Source organism: Chinchilla lanigera, unplaced genomic scaffold, assembly GCF_000276665.1.
Source record: "Chinchilla lanigera isolate Chin_1 unplaced genomic scaffold, ChiLan1.0 scaffold00020, whole genome shotgun sequence".
Taxonomy (NCBI): domain Eukaryota; kingdom Metazoa; phylum Chordata; class Mammalia; order Rodentia; family Chinchillidae; genus Chinchilla; species Chinchilla lanigera.
Genome location: NW_004955421.1, coordinates 3,700,815 through 3,719,538, shown reverse-complemented (window position 1 = coordinate 3,719,538; position 18,724 = coordinate 3,700,815). Strand labels below are relative to the sequence as shown.

The 18,724-nt window shown below is 42.3% G+C and overlaps 1 protein-coding gene and 1 long non-coding RNA gene across 6 annotated transcripts in view; one reads left to right on the top strand and one right to left on the bottom strand.

Annotated features, from left to right (window-relative positions):
• Trank1 (tetratricopeptide repeat and ankyrin repeat containing 1) overlaps positions 1 to 12,029 on the top strand; it is a 145,377-nt gene extending 133,348 nt beyond the window's left edge. For all 4 annotated transcript variants that reach the window (XM_013513765.1, XM_013513764.1, XM_013513766.1 and 1 more), the window contains 4 exons: positions 4,352 to 4,497; positions 5,344 to 8,387; positions 9,247 to 9,345; positions 10,536 to 12,029. In XM_013513765.1, the coding sequence (XP_013369219.1) occupies positions 4,352 to 4,497; positions 5,344 to 8,387; positions 9,247 to 9,345; positions 10,536 to 10,636 (3,390 nt within the window). In that variant the 3' untranslated portion in view covers positions 10,637 to 12,029. The remainder of the gene's footprint in view (positions 1 to 4,351; positions 4,498 to 5,343; positions 8,388 to 9,246; positions 9,346 to 10,535) is intronic.
• Positions 12,030 to 12,684: 655 nt separating this feature from the next.
• LOC102030430 lies at positions 12,685 to 14,558 on the bottom strand. Of its 2 annotated transcripts, XR_001233865.1 has the most exons (4): positions 13,863 to 14,558; positions 13,329 to 13,512; positions 13,096 to 13,223; positions 12,685 to 12,773 (listed from the first exon to the last, which is right to left on the bottom strand). It is a non-coding gene; the product is annotated as an uncharacterized LOC102030430 (long non-coding RNA). The 2 variants fall into 2 exon arrangements; XR_001233864.1 differs by lacking the exon at positions 13,329 to 13,512.
• Positions 14,559 to 18,724: the final 4,166 nt, after the last annotated feature.

Sequence of the window (18,724 nt, the reverse complement as noted above, 5' to 3'; positions counted from 1 at the left end):
ATTTTCAGTCTTTGGCAGGTGGCAAGCCAATTTTTCCAGCACCATTTATTAAAGAGGCTATCACTCTTCCAGTAAGTTTGGTTGGCCCCTTTATCAAAGATTAGGTGGCTGAGTGTGTTTGTGGTTGTGTCTGTATCCTCCAGTCTGTTCCAGTGATCTTCCAGTCTGTTTTTTAGCCAGTACCATGTTGATTTTATTACAGTGGCTTCGTAGTATAATTTCAGGTCAGGGATTGAAATTCCACTTGACTTGTCCTTGTTGCCCAGGATTGCTTCTGCTATTTTGGGTCTCTTCTGGTTCCAGATGAATTTAAGGCATGTTTTCTCGAGATCTGCGAGGTATGCTAGTGGTAGTTTAATGGGAATTATATTGAATCTGTACAACAATTTTGGGAGTATGGCCATTTTTACAGTGTTGGTTCTTCCTATCCATGAGCAAGGGATATTTTTCCATTCATTGAGATCCTCTTTGATCTCTTTTTTCAGAATACTGTAGTTTTCTTTTTTTTTTTCTGGTACTGGGAATTGAACTCACGACGTTGCACTTGCCAGGCAGGCACTGTGCCACTGAGCTAAATCCCCAGCCCCTGTAGTTTTCATTGAGTAGATCTTTTTCTTCTTTTGTTAGATTGATTCCTAAATATTTCAGTTTATTGGATGCTATTGTGAAAGGTATGGTTTCCTTAATTTTTCTCTCAGTCTGTTTGTTGTTTGTGTATAGGAATGCTATTGATTTTGGGGTGTTGTCTTTGCATCCAGCTACACTGCTGAATTTGTTGATTAATTCAAGGAGTCTTCTTGTGGAGTTTTTGGGGTCTTCCATGTAAAGTATCATGTCATCTGCAAATAGTGATAGTTTTACTTCTTCCTTTCCTATCCATATTCCTTTTATGTCTCTCTCTTGTCTAATTGTTCTGGCCAATGGTTCCAGAACTACAATGAACAGGAGTGGTGACAGCGGACATCCTTGTCTTGTTTCTGATTTTAAAGTAAAACCTTTCACAATACTAAAATATTATGTTGGCTGTTGGATTGTCATAGATGGCTTTGATCAGATTGAGATAAAGACCATCTATTCCTATTTTGTGTAGAGTTTTTTTTTTATCATGAATGCATGTTGGACTTTGTTGAAAGCTTTTTCTGCATCTATTGAGATGATCATATGGTTTTTGTCTTTGGCTCTATTGATATAGTGTATAACATTAATTGATTTGCGAATATTGAACCATCCCTACATTCCTGGAATAAATCTGACTTGGTAGTGGTATATGATTTTCTTGATGATTTGCTGCATTCTATTTGTTAGTATTTTATTGAGTATCTTTGTATTTATATTCATTAGGGAGATTGGTCTATCATTCTCTTTCTTGGTTGGTTCTTTCTCTGGTTTTGTATCAGTATGATGCTTGCCTCCAGAAATGAGTTAGGGAGAATTGCTTCCTTTTTAATTTCACTGAAGAGTTTGAGGAGTGTTGATATTAAATCTTCTCTGAATTTCTTGTAAAATTGTGCAGCACAGCTGGATTTAAATTACAGTATTGCACACACAAAACAACACAACTCAAGAAAGAATCAGGTCTCTACCTTTGTTTGGGTCCCTCCATGGAAGGGTGTTCAACCCTCAGTCACAATTGTTGTGATTGTCTACCCAGTTTGATTAGAAAATTTCAATTTGACCAGCTTTGCATCTGCTGTTACCTAAATTCTCAGGCCAGATTACCTCCCTGTTCCCAATCCCCAAATGCACGCTACCTACTCCTTGGAAGAAATGTTGGAGAATGCTGTGGGAGTGTAAGATTTCCTTTCAGGGGTTCCTATGCCTTGCCTGCTTTTTGCTTCTCCTCAGAGAGCGGCATTGGTTTCCATAGATACCATTCCAAGCCCTTGCCCTGGATGGCAGGTGGGGCCTCCTCATGGAGCAGCATAGGTCAGAGTAGAGAACTGACAGAGTTGCCCCTCTCTTCTTTTTCTCCAGTTGGACACATATTGAGCACCTAATAGACCTTTAAATGCACACAGGGATTTAGTAATCAGCATTGTCACAGAGAGAAGAGTGAAGCTGTAGAATGTAGAGTTTTGCTGATTTGTCTGAGATTGGTCAAGAAATTACCTGATCTATGAGATCTTTGAATATAGAAGAAATTTATATCTGAATCTTGTTTTTCTTTTAGCATCTCAGGTATCTTTTCTCATTAAAGATGAGATTTTGTTAGGGGTCCAGGAACTTGTGTTTTGTTTTGTTTCAGTTTTATGTTGTTTACTCTTAGGGCCCAGGTGAATAAGTAGAGTTCTAAAATTAAATATTCACCAAGTAGGCAGACTCTCTACCCAGCCATAGGTGCTGAGTGACCAGCAAACAGCAAACCAAAGGCTTCTGTCTCTTCAGAGCTTCTCTTTCCAGTGCAGGATAAAGACAAATAGATAAACAAATAGTGTATGAGATGTCAGTAGTGATGAGGAGTGAGAAGAAAGCACAGTAAGGGAAGAGGTTGGGTCAGGGGTTGCTATTGTAGACAGAGGGGCCTGAGCTGACTTTTGAGCAGAAATTCCCGGAATGGTTGCTGGAAGGCTTCAAGGGCTAACACTCCCAAAGAGGGAGCATTTTGGTAAGTCTGAATTACAGGAAGGAAGCTAGTTTGGCCAGAACATGGTACAAAGGATAGAAATGGTACCAAGAGAAAGAAGGGTGGCAGGAACAGATCATAAGATGGAGGATGTAGTCTTGGTAAGGACTTGTTTTTGTTCAAGTGGGATAGGGACCCAGGGGAAGAATTCAAGTGGAGAAGCAGCATGAAAATAATTTTTTGGTTGTTGAGAAATAAGAGCAGAGAGTTGGGAAGTTCTCCAGCCACTCAGGCTGTGGTAGTACAGCTGAACTGCATGGTAGTGGTGGATACGGTCACATCTTGGAAATGCTGGGAAAGCCGAGCAAAATGGTTAGCTGAGGGGCTGGATGGAAACTGCAAGAGGAGGAAGAGTGAATATTGTCTTCTATCCATGGTAAATCCACTGTTGGTGGGTACAAGACCCACTCATTGTATTTTTTTGTTCATTATCTTCCTTTTCACAGCCAGTTTCCACCCCATTCGCTTCTCATTGGTAGCCATTTTAATACATTTCATGTATGTCCTCAAATGACAGCATTATTAAATAAATAGTGGTATCTTATATTTATATATATATATATATATATATATATATATATATGTTAAACTTATGTAAGTGACATCTTGTCCTGCTTTTTATCGTTTTCTATCCCTGCTATTGTGTTAAGGTCTGGCCATGTCTCTGTCCCTTGGCAGTATTCCGGCAATGTTACTTATCCATCTCCATGGGGATGACTCCAGGTTGCTACCGGTTCCCTGCTGCCACACACAGCACTGTAGTGTGCCCTATATCCTTACAGCCCTGTGTGAGCTCATGGCATGTATTGCTAGGTATGACATGCTGCCCTAGCGTATGTGTATACTGGGCTTCATTTTAATAATCTGATTACTCTGCTTTCCAGAATGGCCATGTCCCTTTGTGCATGAGAGTTCTGTGTTCCCCCATTTTGTTGACCATGTTCAGCAGATTCTGCTTTTCTGTTTTTGTAAACCTGTTGGATTTATTTCACTGTGGTTTTAATCTGTTTTTCTCTGACTATTAGTAAGGGTGAGTATCCTCATTTATTTTTTAGTTACTCAAATTTCTTCTCCTGAAAACTGCTGGTTTATGTAATTTACCTAATTTTCTGTTGCATTTCCAGATAAGTCTTTAATTTGTGGTTGCAGGAATGCTTTTTACATTTTAGACTTTCCAAGTCTTGTAGTCACTAGTCACATATACTGTTTAAATTCAAATTAAATAAAATTAAAATTTCTACATATTAGTGGATAGCAGATTAGATAGCACAGATTAGTGGGAAGCAGACTAGTTAGCACAGAACATTTCTGTTTTCACAGATAATTCCATGATGTAGATGTAAAATCTGTCTTATATTAATTTTATTTCATGTGCCCTATATTTAACAGTTTTGGTATTATTAAATCCATCAGTTTTTCTCCTAACATTTGTGTGTTGGGTTTTGTTGTATTTACCTCCCGGTCGCAAAAACATTCTCATACATTTTCCCTCAAATATTTAGATCTCTAATCCCCCAGAATTTATCTTTGTGTATGGTATAAAGTTGGGGTTTAACTTTTTATTCTATATTTTATAAAGAGTTAGTTTTCTTAATACCTATATTTTAGTCTTTACTGGGTTCTACAAAACAGCAGACATATAACTATCCTCTTTGTTGTTCATGGTATTGGTTTATTTTAAGATAAAAAGTTATGAATACTCAAAAGTAAAATTTTACTCTATTCTAGATAAGAGATGCGGCCTATTTCTATAAGCGAAGCCAGTGCTACAAAGATGCTTTCAGATGTTTTGAGCAGATTCAGGAATTTGATCTAGCACTCAAAATGTATTGCCAAGAGGAGCTCTTTGAGGAAGCTGCTATTGCGGTGGAAAAGTAAGTGGTTTTTACTCTCTCCCATCTCCCTCCCTTCCTCCGCCTTGTCTCTGGCAGCCTGCCTTCGGTGTGGTATCCTGCTGTGTCTGAAGTGGCTTGACCATGTCAACCTCACCCCACTTGAGGGGGTTGGGGGGCTCACTGCCTTTGGTGCCAGGTCAGCAGCTCCTTGAAAGCAGGACTCAGCTTTTCACTCTTTGTATAAGTTTTGACACAGTGTCATGAAGAAAGAGACTAAAGAGGATGAAGGGTGCGTTACAAGTGTGTTTATAGCAGGAGATACCGACGTTAGTTGGTAGAATAAAGGGGAACCCTGGAGAGCTTCACTGATCTCACATGACTCCAACCACTGCATACGTGGCAAAAGAGAAGACTCACAAGTTAGATAATAAGGAGAAGACTGATAAAATTGCTTATGTGTGTTTCCTCCATTTCCTCCCTTCTCATTAGTCACATTCAAATTTATCAGAGTTGTATAACCAAATGATTATCACGCTTTTAGGAGATGTGAAGGCATGCTGTTCAAGGATAATCTTTGACTGTGCATAAATTTTGCCCTATAGATTGCCTTTCAAACTTAACTCCCACTTGCCTGAGTTGCAACTCCAGTCTTTTTCATTAGGTAAGCACAGTAATGCCTGATTCCTTTAAAGAATAAAGAGATTAGCAGTATGATAACCATCTAATAAAGCATTTAGAAAAGTGCTGGAATACTTTACAAGTTTGTCTTATTTTGTCATACCTACATATTATGGGAGTCTTTAGTACCTCTGTGCTATATTTTAGAGAGAATTTCCTGTTGATTGGATGATAATAAACTGACATTTGCATACTCTGTCTTTACAGATATGAAGAAATGTTAAAGACCAATACTCTTCCTATTTCCACGCTTTCCTATTCTGCCAGTCAGTTTTATGTGGAAGCTGCGGCTAAGTATCTGAGTGCAAATAAGATCAAAGAAATGATGGCTGTCCTCTCAAAGCTAGATATAGAAGACCAGCTAGTGTTCCTGAAGTCTCGGAAATGCCTAGCAGAAGCCGCAGACCTGCTGAACAAGGAAGGTCGGAGAGAAGAGGCTGCCTTGTTGATGAAGCAGCATGGCTGCCTCCTGGAGGCTGCCAGGCTCACTGCTGACAAGGACTTTCAGGCCTCATGTCTGCTGGGGGTCGCCCGCCTCAATGTGGCCAGAGATTCTGACATAGAACAGACTAAGGCCATTCTACAAGAAGCTCTTGATCTCTGCTATGAAACTAGCCAATTTTCTGGCATTGCAGAGGCCAAATTCCTACAGGGAGTAATCCTGAGAGACTTTCAGAAGCTCAAAGATGCCTTCCTTAGGTTTGAAACCCTCAACCACTCAGCTGGAGTTGTGGAAGCCCTTTATGAAGCAGCCAGACAGTGTGAGGCTGACCCTGAGAAAGTTCTGGCTCTGGCTCCATGGGGCTTAGAAATTCTTCTCAATCTGGTCAGGGCTCTCAAACGAGTGACTAACAATGCTGAGAAGGAAATGGTTAAATCTTGCTTTGAATTTTTTGGGATTTCCCAGGTGGATGCAAAGTATTGCCAGATAGCTCAGAATGACCCAGGGCCCATCTTAAGGATAATTTTTGACCTGGATTTGAATTTGAGAGAGAAGACAACAAAAGACCATTTCTTGATAATGACTGATCAAGTGAAATTAGCCCTAAACAAACACCTTCTGAGCAGGCTGTGTCAGATCACACAAAACTTACTTGGGAAGACCTACCCAGGCATATGCTTGAAGTTTATTGTAGGCTTAAAATGTGAAGATAAAAACTGTGAAGACTTTCATAGGCCTCTGCGGCGCTGTGAGGCCAAGTGTATGGTTCAGTCAAAAATGCATTTGGTGGCGGTCAGTGGATTGCTTTTGGAAGCCAAGAATATATTCCCCAAAATCTTAGCTGAAGAACTTGAAGACATAGATTATATTTTGTCTACAGATATATATGGCTTTTGTAAATCTTTCCTAAATGTCCTTTTCCCTAGGCATTTCCATCAGAGAGTGCTGTCAGAAAACCCCATGGCATGCAATGAAATCCTCAAACCACATTACAAATCCTTCCGATCCTACAGATTTGCCTTGAAAAAATACATCCATGATTTGTTTCAAAATGAAACAGCATGCAGCCGTCGGGAGTCCACAGACTTGTGGCTTAGCGCCATGCAGGCTTTCCTTCTCTCATCCAGCTATCCAGAGGAGTTTGAAAAGTTGCTCCACCAGGAGGAAGACAACTACAACAGGGAACTCAAAGTTCTAGAGTCTGAAAAAGAGGAAAGGGGCAGGGGAAAAAGCAGCAAGATGAAAGGAATAGAAGGGAAATTTGGCATGCTAGTGCCCAACAAGGAGGATGAAAGTGCAGAGAAGACCCATCTGTGCTTCATTCGGCTGTTAGAGAATTCTATTGACCAGTTCTATGTGTATAGGAATCCAGATGACTACAAGAGGCTCTTTTTCCGTTTCATGAATGTACTTATCCGGAGGTGCAAAGAGCCACTTATCCCTAGCATTGGAAACACAGTTGCCCTGTTGGAGTTCCAGTTTATCCACTGCAGTGTGGTACTGGCTCGCCTCTGGAAGAATGCTATCCTGTGCCTCCCCAAGAGCTACATTGCACTCCTGCACTACTGGGGGTTCCTATTCAGCAAGAAGGACAAAGAGCTTGGGGATATGTTTTCCATTATTCAGGAATATAAACCGAAGGATGTGACAAGAGCCATTCAGGACTTCCGATTCCACCTCTCCTACCTCGTCAAGGTGCTATGTGGTTATGAGAATATGAACTTCAATGTTCTGCTTGATGCCTTCAGTGAAATAGACTATGTGGTCTCAGGGGAGGCAGAGCGGACACTGGTGCTGTGCTTGGTAATGCTGGTAAATGCTGAGGAGTTCCTGCAGCCATTCTGCAAATCTCTCCTGTACCGCCATTTTCAGGAGATTGAGGCAAGGCTGGAGCTAATGAGCCTGGACTGCCCCGACCAGGTTCCTGAGAGGCTTCAGAAGGCTGTGAGGCGGGTGGTGATGGCAGTCAATGTAAAGTTTGTGGCTGAGGCCCTGCAAGAGCTGCTCTTTGAGAGAGATGAAGAATACCTGATGGATTGCCACTGGCGCTGGGACAGTGTGCACACCAAAGGATCTGTGGTCCATGGTCTCTGTCATGAGGAGGTCAGACTAAGCCGCTTGCTCTGTGTTGGCCCTGCAGACTACTTTGCTGAACCTGACTATGAAATTGATGAGGATGAGACAGATGACCTGGTACTGGAAGACCGAGACTACCTCCTGGCCACCATCCTTTCACAGAAGCAGCGAAAGGCATCCGTCCAGCGGAAATTGAGAAGAACATGCCTGGTGGTGTCTCTGTGCATCAGTTGGAGGAGATGGGTCCAGACAGAGCATGACAGCGAAGAACCTAGGGAGCCCAGAGCTGGGAACTTTAAGAAGGCCGACGTGGACAGGACCCAGTGTGATCTGTGTGGAGTGAAGTTCACCCGCAGTCCTGAGAACTACTTCAACTCCAGCAAAGCATTTGAGGGAGTAGTTTCAGAGGGTGTGATTCTTTCTAGGGCTGAGTTAGAAGGGAAGGAGTGTTGGGAGAGGAGTATCGAGTCCTATGAGCAGCACATCCGCCTAGAAAGCCATCAGAGGCAACAAGTAGCTTACCAAAAATACTTGGAATTTTTCCATGAGAAGGTGGACCCAGCCATTTATGAAGGCAAATTAGTGGTGCAGGACATTGAGCAGAACAGATGGATCCGTAGTCACCTGGGGTCTAAAGAGCACAGCCTCATGCTGCAGAGGAAGGTCCAGGAGCACATCAAGAGGGTTTCAGATTTGGTGGAGGATCTCTACAGGAGAAAGGCCTGGGCTGGTGGTAAGGGCCACAGAGATGGGGGCCTAGATGGGGTCAGATAAGCATACTAGGTGATGAGAGCTATGTTCTTTGTAGTGGCATCTGATTTGGGGATGATGGAATCTTGGTATTTGCAAAGACAGAAGGAAATGAACGTTTGTTCTCAAACTACAGGAAAACCTCATTGTTTAGATTACTCTTCTCTAATTAAAAAATTATGATTATCTTTGGCCAGGATGATTTGCCAAGATACTACAGATGAGAAAATAGTTTGGTCACTAATTCTATGGAGAGGATTTAGGAAGAATATTGAAAAGCTTGAGAAAACCCTTTAAGGTTCTCTTGATTCATTCGTTCAGTGGCCTTTTTTGAGCAGCTACTTTGTGCTGAACCCTAGAGTAAGAACTGGAAGAATGCAGCTGATCTTTTCTTTTTAGGCCATACCCAGTTTGAGCCTTTAGAAATAAGAATTCTTGAGTGGTCTTAGAATCAGGTTACTCCTAGTTTCCTTATTAGGTACTCCTTAGCAACACTGAATGAAAGATACATATATAAAATGAGTGAAACTGCATATATTGAAACATTGTATAATTCAGATACTATACCCAGCTCAGGGTTTAATGACGTTTTGAATGTAGGCTACCAGTAGAAAGATTTGCTATTGGCAATTTACAGACATACAGTAATGCTACTGATGAGCTAACATTTAAAGGCAGCTTATGCTTGAGGTGGCAGAAGGCCACTCTATAAGGAGGGCTGTCTTCAGGGAAGGCACACACAGAGTAGTTCCTAGGACACGGGGACTTTGACTCTAGTGTTTGATGTCCAAGTGCCTGTAGCAGCCTCTTCACTTAGAGCCCCTGTCCTTTGGTTTCTGTAGCGGAGGAGGCGATGACTCGGCTGATAATGACTCTGGTCATGTCCGTCAAGGAAGCACAGGAGTGGTTGATGAAAACAGAGCTCCACTTAAAGGAGGAAGGTAAGGAGTCCTTTACTCCAGGAACAGGCAATATGTTGAGTCTTGTGGTTCTTCATACTGCTGGCTCCCAGGTGAATCTAAAATGAGGCCGCTACCCAAGCCAATAACCTTTCATTGTCTAGGAGCATAATCTCTAATGAATTAGCAACACAATATCTAAATTTCTTCATCTGATTGTGAGGGCAGCATTCTTCCCTCCTGTTAGCTAAATACTTCTGTTACTACTCATGAGCACATACTCAATACAGAGACTCCCAAGGATAAAGTATTGCAGAGCTATCTCTTCATAAAGATGTTTGCCAGTGTTGATTATTCATTTAAATTGATGGATATTTACTGAGTATCTGGTGTCTATCAACATTCTTCTGGGCCTGGGAATACCTTGTGAACAAAACACAACATCCTTAGATAAGTCTGGAGGCATCTTGCTGCAGAGGGTCACAGGCTTGTTAGAGTGAGTCATGTTTCTTTGCTGACAGTCAGAATTTCTTGCTAAGTTCTGTGTGATCCAGAATGTCTTCCCTCTTACCCTTTCCACCTGCTGTGCCTTGCCTAACCAGATCACATTCCTTTTTCTCTGAGATTTCACCAATCTTGGATACTCTTCAGAGTCTTAATTCAGCTGCTACTGGAAAATCCAGGCCTTGGAGCTGGGGGAAATTTGAAGGAACTTGGTACAGATGTCTGTACTCATAAAAAACCTTTAGTATATAGACCCTTCTGGAGACTTAAGATTTTATAATAATTTCAAAAGGAAGGTAATAGTTATACCAACTCAAAAATATGGTTGAGCTTAGGTTTTCCCTGATTTGTCATTTATTAAAGGACATGTACAATAAGACCAGAGGAATCAACCTATAAAGAATTTAATTCTGGAGAAGAATGTTCACTTTGGCTCTTCTTGGAAGACAGTATTTTCTTTGGCACCCTAGTAGAAATCTTTATTTATTCATTTTTTGAACTAGTACATATTAATTATACTGAATATTGGGTTGCATTGTGGCATTTTCATACATGCATATAACATATGGTACTTTGATTCTTTTCATCCTTTGTATTGCCCTCCCTTACCATCCCCTTTTAATTTAAAACAATTATGAGACATTAGCTTTCACTAGGATGTGGTATTTAGAGTGGGATAGTGGGGTGGGCTCACCATTTTCATTTTTTGTTTTTTACCTCATGAATAGGTATTGTTGAGGATGATGATTATGAAAATGAAGCTGAAGACTTTGGTGAGCTCCGTCCTAGAAGGCGTTCACGGAAATGTGGAAAGCAGAGAAAATACTAATGTCTGCACAGCTGCTGCCTCCTAAACCTTCACAACATTCCATCCAGTCTCAGAATTCTGAGTGCTGGGGCAGAAGAGGAAAAAGAATGTGAATTAGCATTTAAAAGAAGGAGTAGGGGAGTCCAACATCACCTTTGTTTCTTGTTCTTTCTTACTTCTTTCAGTGATCACTTAGGATCTGATTGCTTCCTCACCTGAGGGACCTCCTAAGTGTTTTCTAGTAAAATCTTGCAGTATTAGTTCCCCCCAACGTGTTCAGGTTAGAGGAGTTATAGTTGAAGGGAATGTTAAAACTCCTCACCCCAAATTCCCCAGGCTCTTTGACGCATTGCCATCATGACATGTAGGTAGCAGAGGACTAACCATTTCAGATGACATCCCTCACCTCAGAGTTGTCAGTGCTCTGTCCAGGAAATTCCTTTATGGATTCCCACATCTCTGCCACACTGCTGCAACAGCAAGTAGTACAAAAGCTGTGTGTCCCCAGGGCCCTTCTTGGGCCCACCACCAGCTGTTCCTGAGCCCAGAGTGTATTCTGGACATCTCTGAGCCCACTTGTAGTGTAGTGTAGTTCTTTCTGTTATGTTAGTCTTTTCTCTCTATGGCAACTGTTCTGCCCTCCCGCCTTCCACTGTTTGTTACCATTCTCAGCTACCTGTGCGAGTCAGGTTAGACTACCTCAGAATGTAATTAAGAATTCACCTAGCATCCTTTGGAAGGCCTTTCTCTCTAGGACAGAGTAGCTGGGGGGCATTTCTAGCCTGCCTCTCCAAGGTGGTCTTAACTCTGCCTTGGCTATGGTGCATACTTTCCCAAAAAAGTGTTTTGTATGAAGTCCTATACATCTAGATTTCTTGGATTTCCCTAGCAAGCTTGTCACTCAAGCTTAGGTTGACATTTGTTGGTAGTGGGATAGTGACCTACAGAATTACAGTTTAGGAACAAGTAGACAAAGGAGGAAGCCAACCTTTCAGTGCCAGTTCTTTAGGATTTGCCTATGAATCACTGCCATGTGGCTGGTGGGCTTGTAAGAGGGGGTTGGATGCAAGCCTGTTTGCAGGAGGCTAGTGTTCCCCTCTGTCCACTGAGCCAGCTGCCATTTGGTCTGGTCCCATTCAGGAAGCCTTCATGCCTCTCTGATGGTTACTGCCACTTTACCCCACTCTGGTGGTTTTGTCCTCAGAACAAACCAATTTTCTGCTGCTGCTTTTGCTGCTTATTGTTTTTCTTTTATTGTATAAGTGATTCATTTGCTTCAAAGTTTGTGTTTCTAATTTTTATGCCAGGTATTTTTTTTATAAACTTTACTTGCCAGAAAAAAGGGAAAGAAAAAAGAACACAATCAAATCTTGCTGTATTGCCACATTTTTATAAAGTTAAATCATTTCTCTTACATGCTGCTGTCCTTTTGATTATTTCCAATCTCAACAAAGAGAAAAGGATTACATTTTGGGGCTGGTCCTCTCTGGTCAGCTGGTTGATGCTGCCAGAGCAGAAACTTTCTGTGCCTGCTGAAATGAAGAAACTGAGAGTCAGCAAAATAAAGCTCAGTTCTTAATTTTCAGGGACTCATAACTGGTTGCAGTCTTGTCAAATGCCAGCCACATACATATTATTTCCAATTTGGGTGCTCGTGAACATGTAGGCTTTGTACTGTATGGCTTTCTGTCAGTGCTCTGTTCCATGGTTTTCCCCTAGGAATGAACATTGCTCTGGAAATTGAATCCTTCTCTTGCTCTTAATGAACTGTGTAATCTGGGGTAAGTCAGATGTCTTCAACACTGAGTGTAGCACCTCCTCTGAGGGACCTTATCATTTGCTGTGGAACTCATGAAAAAACAACAATAATAGAAAGGTACATTGCATAGGGGTTGTAGAAGCATTTATGTAACTAACCAGGCCTGCAGTTTCCCTTTTGAGACCTTGATCTTGCCACAATTGGTCAAGAAATTGTTCTTAACACAGTGATTCTGTAATTGTTGCCATTTGAATGCTCTCAGGTCTTGGTATTATGAACATGTGTGGGACAAGCAGGACATCTGAGTCTTGGCAAGCAAAATGTTCAGGTCTCTGCTCAAGATTAAAGAGGTTCAGCGCTGGCATGACCATCCTGCTGATCTGTTTGTCAAACTTCTTCCTGGACAGAGAAGAAAAAATTCCCAGAGCAGAGCCACTGACCACAGCTGCCCAGACCCAGAGATAACAGGGAGCCAAAGCTTGCCAAACTAGATGAACAAGCGACTGCCTTACATAGCCACATCTGCAAGATATGGATGTCACCAAGGCTCCCAACTCACCAGGCCCAGACTAAAAACTTCCCACTCCTCCCTGCCATGTCCCTCCTTTATCTAAACACTCCTATAAAACCTCCCACCTGTCCCTTGGGGCCAGTGGTCTTATCACCCTTTGCCCACTTGCACCCAGGCTTGAATAAACTTCGCTTATTGCTTCAACTTTACCTGACTTGGTGTCCCTGGTCATTCCTCAGTTTACTCTAACGCTGTTCCATAGAACTGCCTGAGAGATGCTCCTCCATCAAGAGTTGGTCTCCACAACATATAAGGGTCCTTCAAGTTGGGTACTGAGGCTAGGAGAGGAGTATGGAATTCAAAAGAAGGATCAATAATGGCCATTAATGCCTTGAGTTCTGAAGCCCAGCTCAGTAGCTTTGGTGTCCCAAGTCTTGTCTTACCTTGCATTGAAATCCAGGATGGGACTTGGGAGGGCTCACAGGACTCAGCATGTAGTTATAGTCCTGACTGATTCATTATTAAGGCAGTCAGTACACAAAAACATGGGACACAGTAAAAGGACACCACTGCAAGCTTCCAGAGGTCCTTTCCAGAGTCGCAGAGGACATATTTAATTCTGCATGTCTGAAATGTTGCCAGTCAGGAAAACCTAGCAAACACTGAGTGCTCAGCATTTTTACTGGTGGCTCTGCATGTAGGCTTCTTCTGCCCAGCACATGTCAAAGTGCCAGAGTCTTAGAAGGTGTTCAGCAGAAAATGAATTTTTATGTAGACAGTTTAGGAACTGATGGCCATTCTTACCAGTTCTGGGGGTGGGTGGGAACCCTCTTGAAATTCAAGTTCCAGATTCTAGCCAACAGCCCACCTTGCAAGCAAGGTTTTCAAAGGACAGTAGTTAGGCCTGCTGTATTAATTATTGTCTTATGGGGAATTCCACCCAGTTGGGGCTTTGTTATGGTCACCCACTAACTTACCTTACAGGTTTCTCTGTGCATCCAGCTGCTGCAGAAGCACGTATGTAACTACTATCTCTCTCTCCAATCAAGGGAGTGAGTTCTCAGGGATAGTTAATCTTCCAAATAAAAAGCCTTCATGAAAAAAGGAATATTTTCCTAAGTCTTAGATACTAATTCTACTTCCCTGGGATCACTGCTAACTGTTCAGCATACAGTTTGGGTTGCTTGAGGCCTGCAGGGAGAAGGGAAGGGCCTTACTCATGCCTTTGGTGCCTGTTTCCTCTTTCTCCCACCAACACAAACATAGGAGGGTGGAGCATTCTTATTTAAAAATGTTTGTTCTCCGCTGATGCTTTCTGGGACAGGAATACCATCTCTTGATGACAGAAGGAAGGACAAAAACTGATGTGGGGATTAACAGTATCTCAAGCTTGGCTAACACCTCAGTACCTTACCAAACCACTGGTGGAAAAATGCTGATATGATGTAACTTACCCTAGGTCACAAAGCCAGTTTGTGGCAGGGCTGAGACCTGGACCTGGGTTTTTCAATGCCAGTCAGTATTCTTTCCACTAAGGACTCAGGGTTTAAGGTCAACAGCATTTGCCAGTAATTCTTTCTCAGCTCCATCACTCCTACCTAATAGTGCATATTAGATGTGCCAGCCCTTGGACAGAAAGCTCATTCTCTTCAACCTCTCACTTGTCTTTTGTCAATAATTTTTCTTATAGTACAGTGCAGTTACCAGCAAGAAAACTTGTTTGTGTTCTACTTTTACCCAGCAGGAACAGCCTGTCCTCTGACCCCCAAGGAGAGGACTAAGCAGCTGCACCCCAGCCCAGCACTGTTCCTGAAGCTGACAGCTTACTCTCTCTTCTGTGCCCTGTGCCCTCACCCTTTACTACCCTGAGTATTATAATTCACCTGCAAGAGTCCCAGCTCCTGTATCCTTATCTCATAACCTAGGTCTGAAGATACAGTACTTTCACCTTTTCCTACCTATCTTGCCTCATTTTCCTTAAGAGTAGAAATTTGCAGTTCACATGAGCCCCAGATTTGCCAGGCACCCTGGGCAACACTAGCCACTGCAAGAACACCGATAGAACTCTGTGTAATTTAGTGCTTACATTACACTTGCACTCAGACAGTGTGTGAAGAGGGAATATTAATCCTCATAGACCACCAAGATCTCCTGCTTATTCCCAGAGTGTGTCAGTTATCAATTTCTTTACTGCTACAGAACAGGCTCTACTAGATCCCACCAAAGGGCTGAGTCTGTGCTACCAGGGCACATGGATGGTGAAATGTGAGAGGGATGAAGCCAACAAATAAACAGGGCTTGTACTCTGCCTGCCGAAGCTCACAGAAAAAGCCTTCCAGGCTGAACAAGGGGATTAGTCTTGTGGCCCAGGAAAATGATCAAAGCTGTAATTATCTAGTCTTAAAATTATAGCAAAGCAGCATACAGGTTTTACTCAATACTCCAGGAAACATTTCACGAGGGATTTAATTTTTATTTTTAAATATCAATGGCATTGCATATGAGTTTCCTGTGTTTCTAACTGGTTTCAGTAAGGCTTTAGTAATCCTGGGTCTAACGGTCTAACAATAATGTAATATACACAGTGGTATCTTGATTCATGAACTTGATTCTTTCCACAGTTCTGATCGCTAACTGAGTTGGATGAGAAGGAATCAAATTCAAAGGTTAGGTGCAGTGTTTACCTTATGTGAAAATTTGATGCTGCTTTCGTCCAGTTCAGTTTGTGACCAGAATCATGGAGAGAATTGAGCTCAGGAACTGAGGTACCACTGTGTATGAATGTTAGCAGTGCAAGACATTGCATTTTTAAAAACTAACTCAAATACTCCTACAAACCCTATTCCTTCTGTAGTGGAAATATAATCTAAGTCACTGTGGAAGAATCCTCTGCTTCCTGAGGGTCTCTTATGTATTTGGAGACTTACATGGTATGAGTAAAATGAGGAAAGCCCTTTCTCCTTTTGTTCTTCATCGCTGCCATTATCTGAGGGAATGACTGACTGTTCTCTTTCCAAGCTGAATGTGGCAATGCTGGGAGACCTGAGCCATTTGGTCCAGTTTGTAGTTGAACAATTGAGTCATCTCTCTGAAGTTTTCTCACTCCCCATTATGTTGCATTGTGTGTGAATACAGAAGGACCACCAGCTGAGACATGTGCATTTCTGACTCCCTTATAATCATGAAATTTAATAGGTAACAAGCTACTAAGTTTTGGGGCATTATCATCAGAAATAGAAAACCCAAGGAGGACCTAGTGTATGTCAGGTACTGTTAGGTCCATTGTTCCTGTGACCTCTAAATCTTACAAAAATTTCCTGCAGTATAGAGTGAAAACTTCTAATTTATGTGTGTATGTGTAAAGTAAGGGGTGTGCTTGAGGTCAGAGAGCAGGCAGGTGGCATAGCAGAGGTCTCTTTTGGGGCCCATGTATTAAGCCACCTGTCATTGGAAGGAAAGGGCTTTATCTACCTCTTTCCCTGGCCTGGTAAGGATCCTAGTACTTTAGTACTTAGCAGCTTAGCACTCCAAGGGGATCCTAGTACCTGCCCTTGGAATCAAGTGTTTGTCATCTTGGTGACCTAGCAACAAGCCTATTGTGTAGGCTTCAGCAGCAGCAGAGACTTGGTTGCCAGGGCAACCTGCAGGAAGAGTGAGACCTTTGGACCAATGATATGAGGTTTTTCCCACTCCTAAGTTCTGTTTCCTCTAGGTTTTTTTCCATTCCTAAGTTCTGTTTCCTCTGGGCCACTGGCATCCAACACTACTGGCTTCTGTCTCATAAGGACAGGCCTGATCCTAATATTTGTGAGGCCTGGAGTGAGAATACAAATGGAGATGTCCCCTCCCCCTTCTCTTTCTACCCTTTGTTTCATTCTATGCTATGAAATGTTTCTCTTGCATGTCTGTGGATACCGCAGTCACACATCCCAACTCATTCTGTGTTTTCCTCTCGACACCAAACAGTCACTTTTGCTTCCTCCTTCCCTTGGACCTAGGACATCAGAGAGGAAAAGGCTCAGGGATATTTAGGGAGGGGGCTCCTGGGTATTAACTGTGATTGGGAGGGGGCCTTGTTTATGTACTCTTTTTGTAAATCCAGGGCACAGTATTAGCTAACAACATAATATTGTGTCATTCTTCTTAGTCTTTTTCTCCTTGCGCATCTTTGTAGGACTGTTCCGTGCATTTCCTGGGGATATGTAAAGAAACATCTGCCTCTGAATTGGGAAAGCACTGATGGTCCAAGTCCAGCTCGGCAAATAAATGAGTTTATTGGGGGTACTTACAGAGTAGTGGCTGGCTTGTGAGCTATGCCACTATTAAAGCCACCCTCCCACTCTGTTTTACTAAGCTATACAGTTTTTTTTATATGGATCTAAGGTAAACAACAAAAGCAGAAGCAAAAGACAACTTTGTTCCTGGGGAAAGTTATGTGTACACTAATCCCATCCTATCCTTATCAGGAATTTCACAGGTCTTAGTAAGCATTGTCAAGTCAACAGTGGCAGATGACTTTGTTATGTTGCAGTGTGGCACATGGACTCTGCACCTGGTGTGGGCCCACTGGACAGCTAAACAGTGGCCCCACTACAAGATTAGCTAGGGTTCTCCCTCCCCGCAAGGACAGAAACCATGAAACCATCAAAATCTTGTCAATGCCCAAGCCACCCCACCCCACCCCACTCCCCATCCCCACCACAGACACAGACATGGACATGGGCACAGACATGGATTGCCTCAGCAGTCTCATTGGGTCTGGGATGCTTTAAACATGTTCTGGGATCAATACTATGTACATCAGAATCTGTATCTCTGGGATCATCCTATATTCACGATTCAGGATGGATAAATCAATGCAGCAAGAAGTAACTGCTCTCCTTTCTGCCACAAGTATCTCTCCGGATGTTGTCACTCTAAATCTGCTTCAGAGATTCTGACTGTAAAACAAAAGGCCAGGTTGGTAGCATGAGGAACCATCTCCCTTCCCAGATACCCTCATAACAGCACAGAGGTTAAGAGTTCATTGCAAACCTCTCTGTTTAACCTGATAGACTTCAATTTCTGACTGCAGCAGAGAAAACAAGTCTGCCAGCAATATTAGACAGCTGATCCTCAGTCCCACCTACCACCTAGGAAAACATGTTCCCCACTCACTGAGGAGGGAGAAGCCATCAACAAGGAACTGGTTGTCCTTTAGGTGGCTGATGTTTGGAAACCTATCTCCTTGGGCTATAGAAGTCTAACCCTATTTGCAGTTTGGGATTCTGAGTCCTTTACCTAAGAGATACATGCATCTCACTCTTTTCACTGGCAGCACGACCTGATCATCTGAATGTTTCTTTTGGGAGAATGGATTGCAGTAAGCAAACAGGGTACTATCACCACAGTAGCTTTGAACTGACACCGAAGACTAAAAATTTGCTTTCTTATTTGGTGTGAATTCAGATACCTTATTTACAATCTCTGAGGGAATTTATAAAATGGGAATAATGACAAAAACTTGTAGATTGGTTATAATTGCATCCCCCTCCCCCTTTCACATATAAACCAAGAATATGAAAAGATTTCAAGTGGGAATTTGTTTAGGGTAGGGTAGTATGGTCATGAGCAGTGAAGAGGTCTGGGGACAATGCTTGGTGTGCCCTTCATGGAGGTAGGAACATTTCAAAGTGGGCTTCATTCCTAAGAACCTAACTTTCTTTTAGAGACTGAGACTACTTTTAAACCAAGTTTGAGTGATTATGCAGGACAGCTGTTTCAAGAAAATATGTAGGCCAGTCTGTGTGAAGAGTCATCATTTTTAAGGTTAGGAGTGGGATGAGGGAGAAAACTAGAA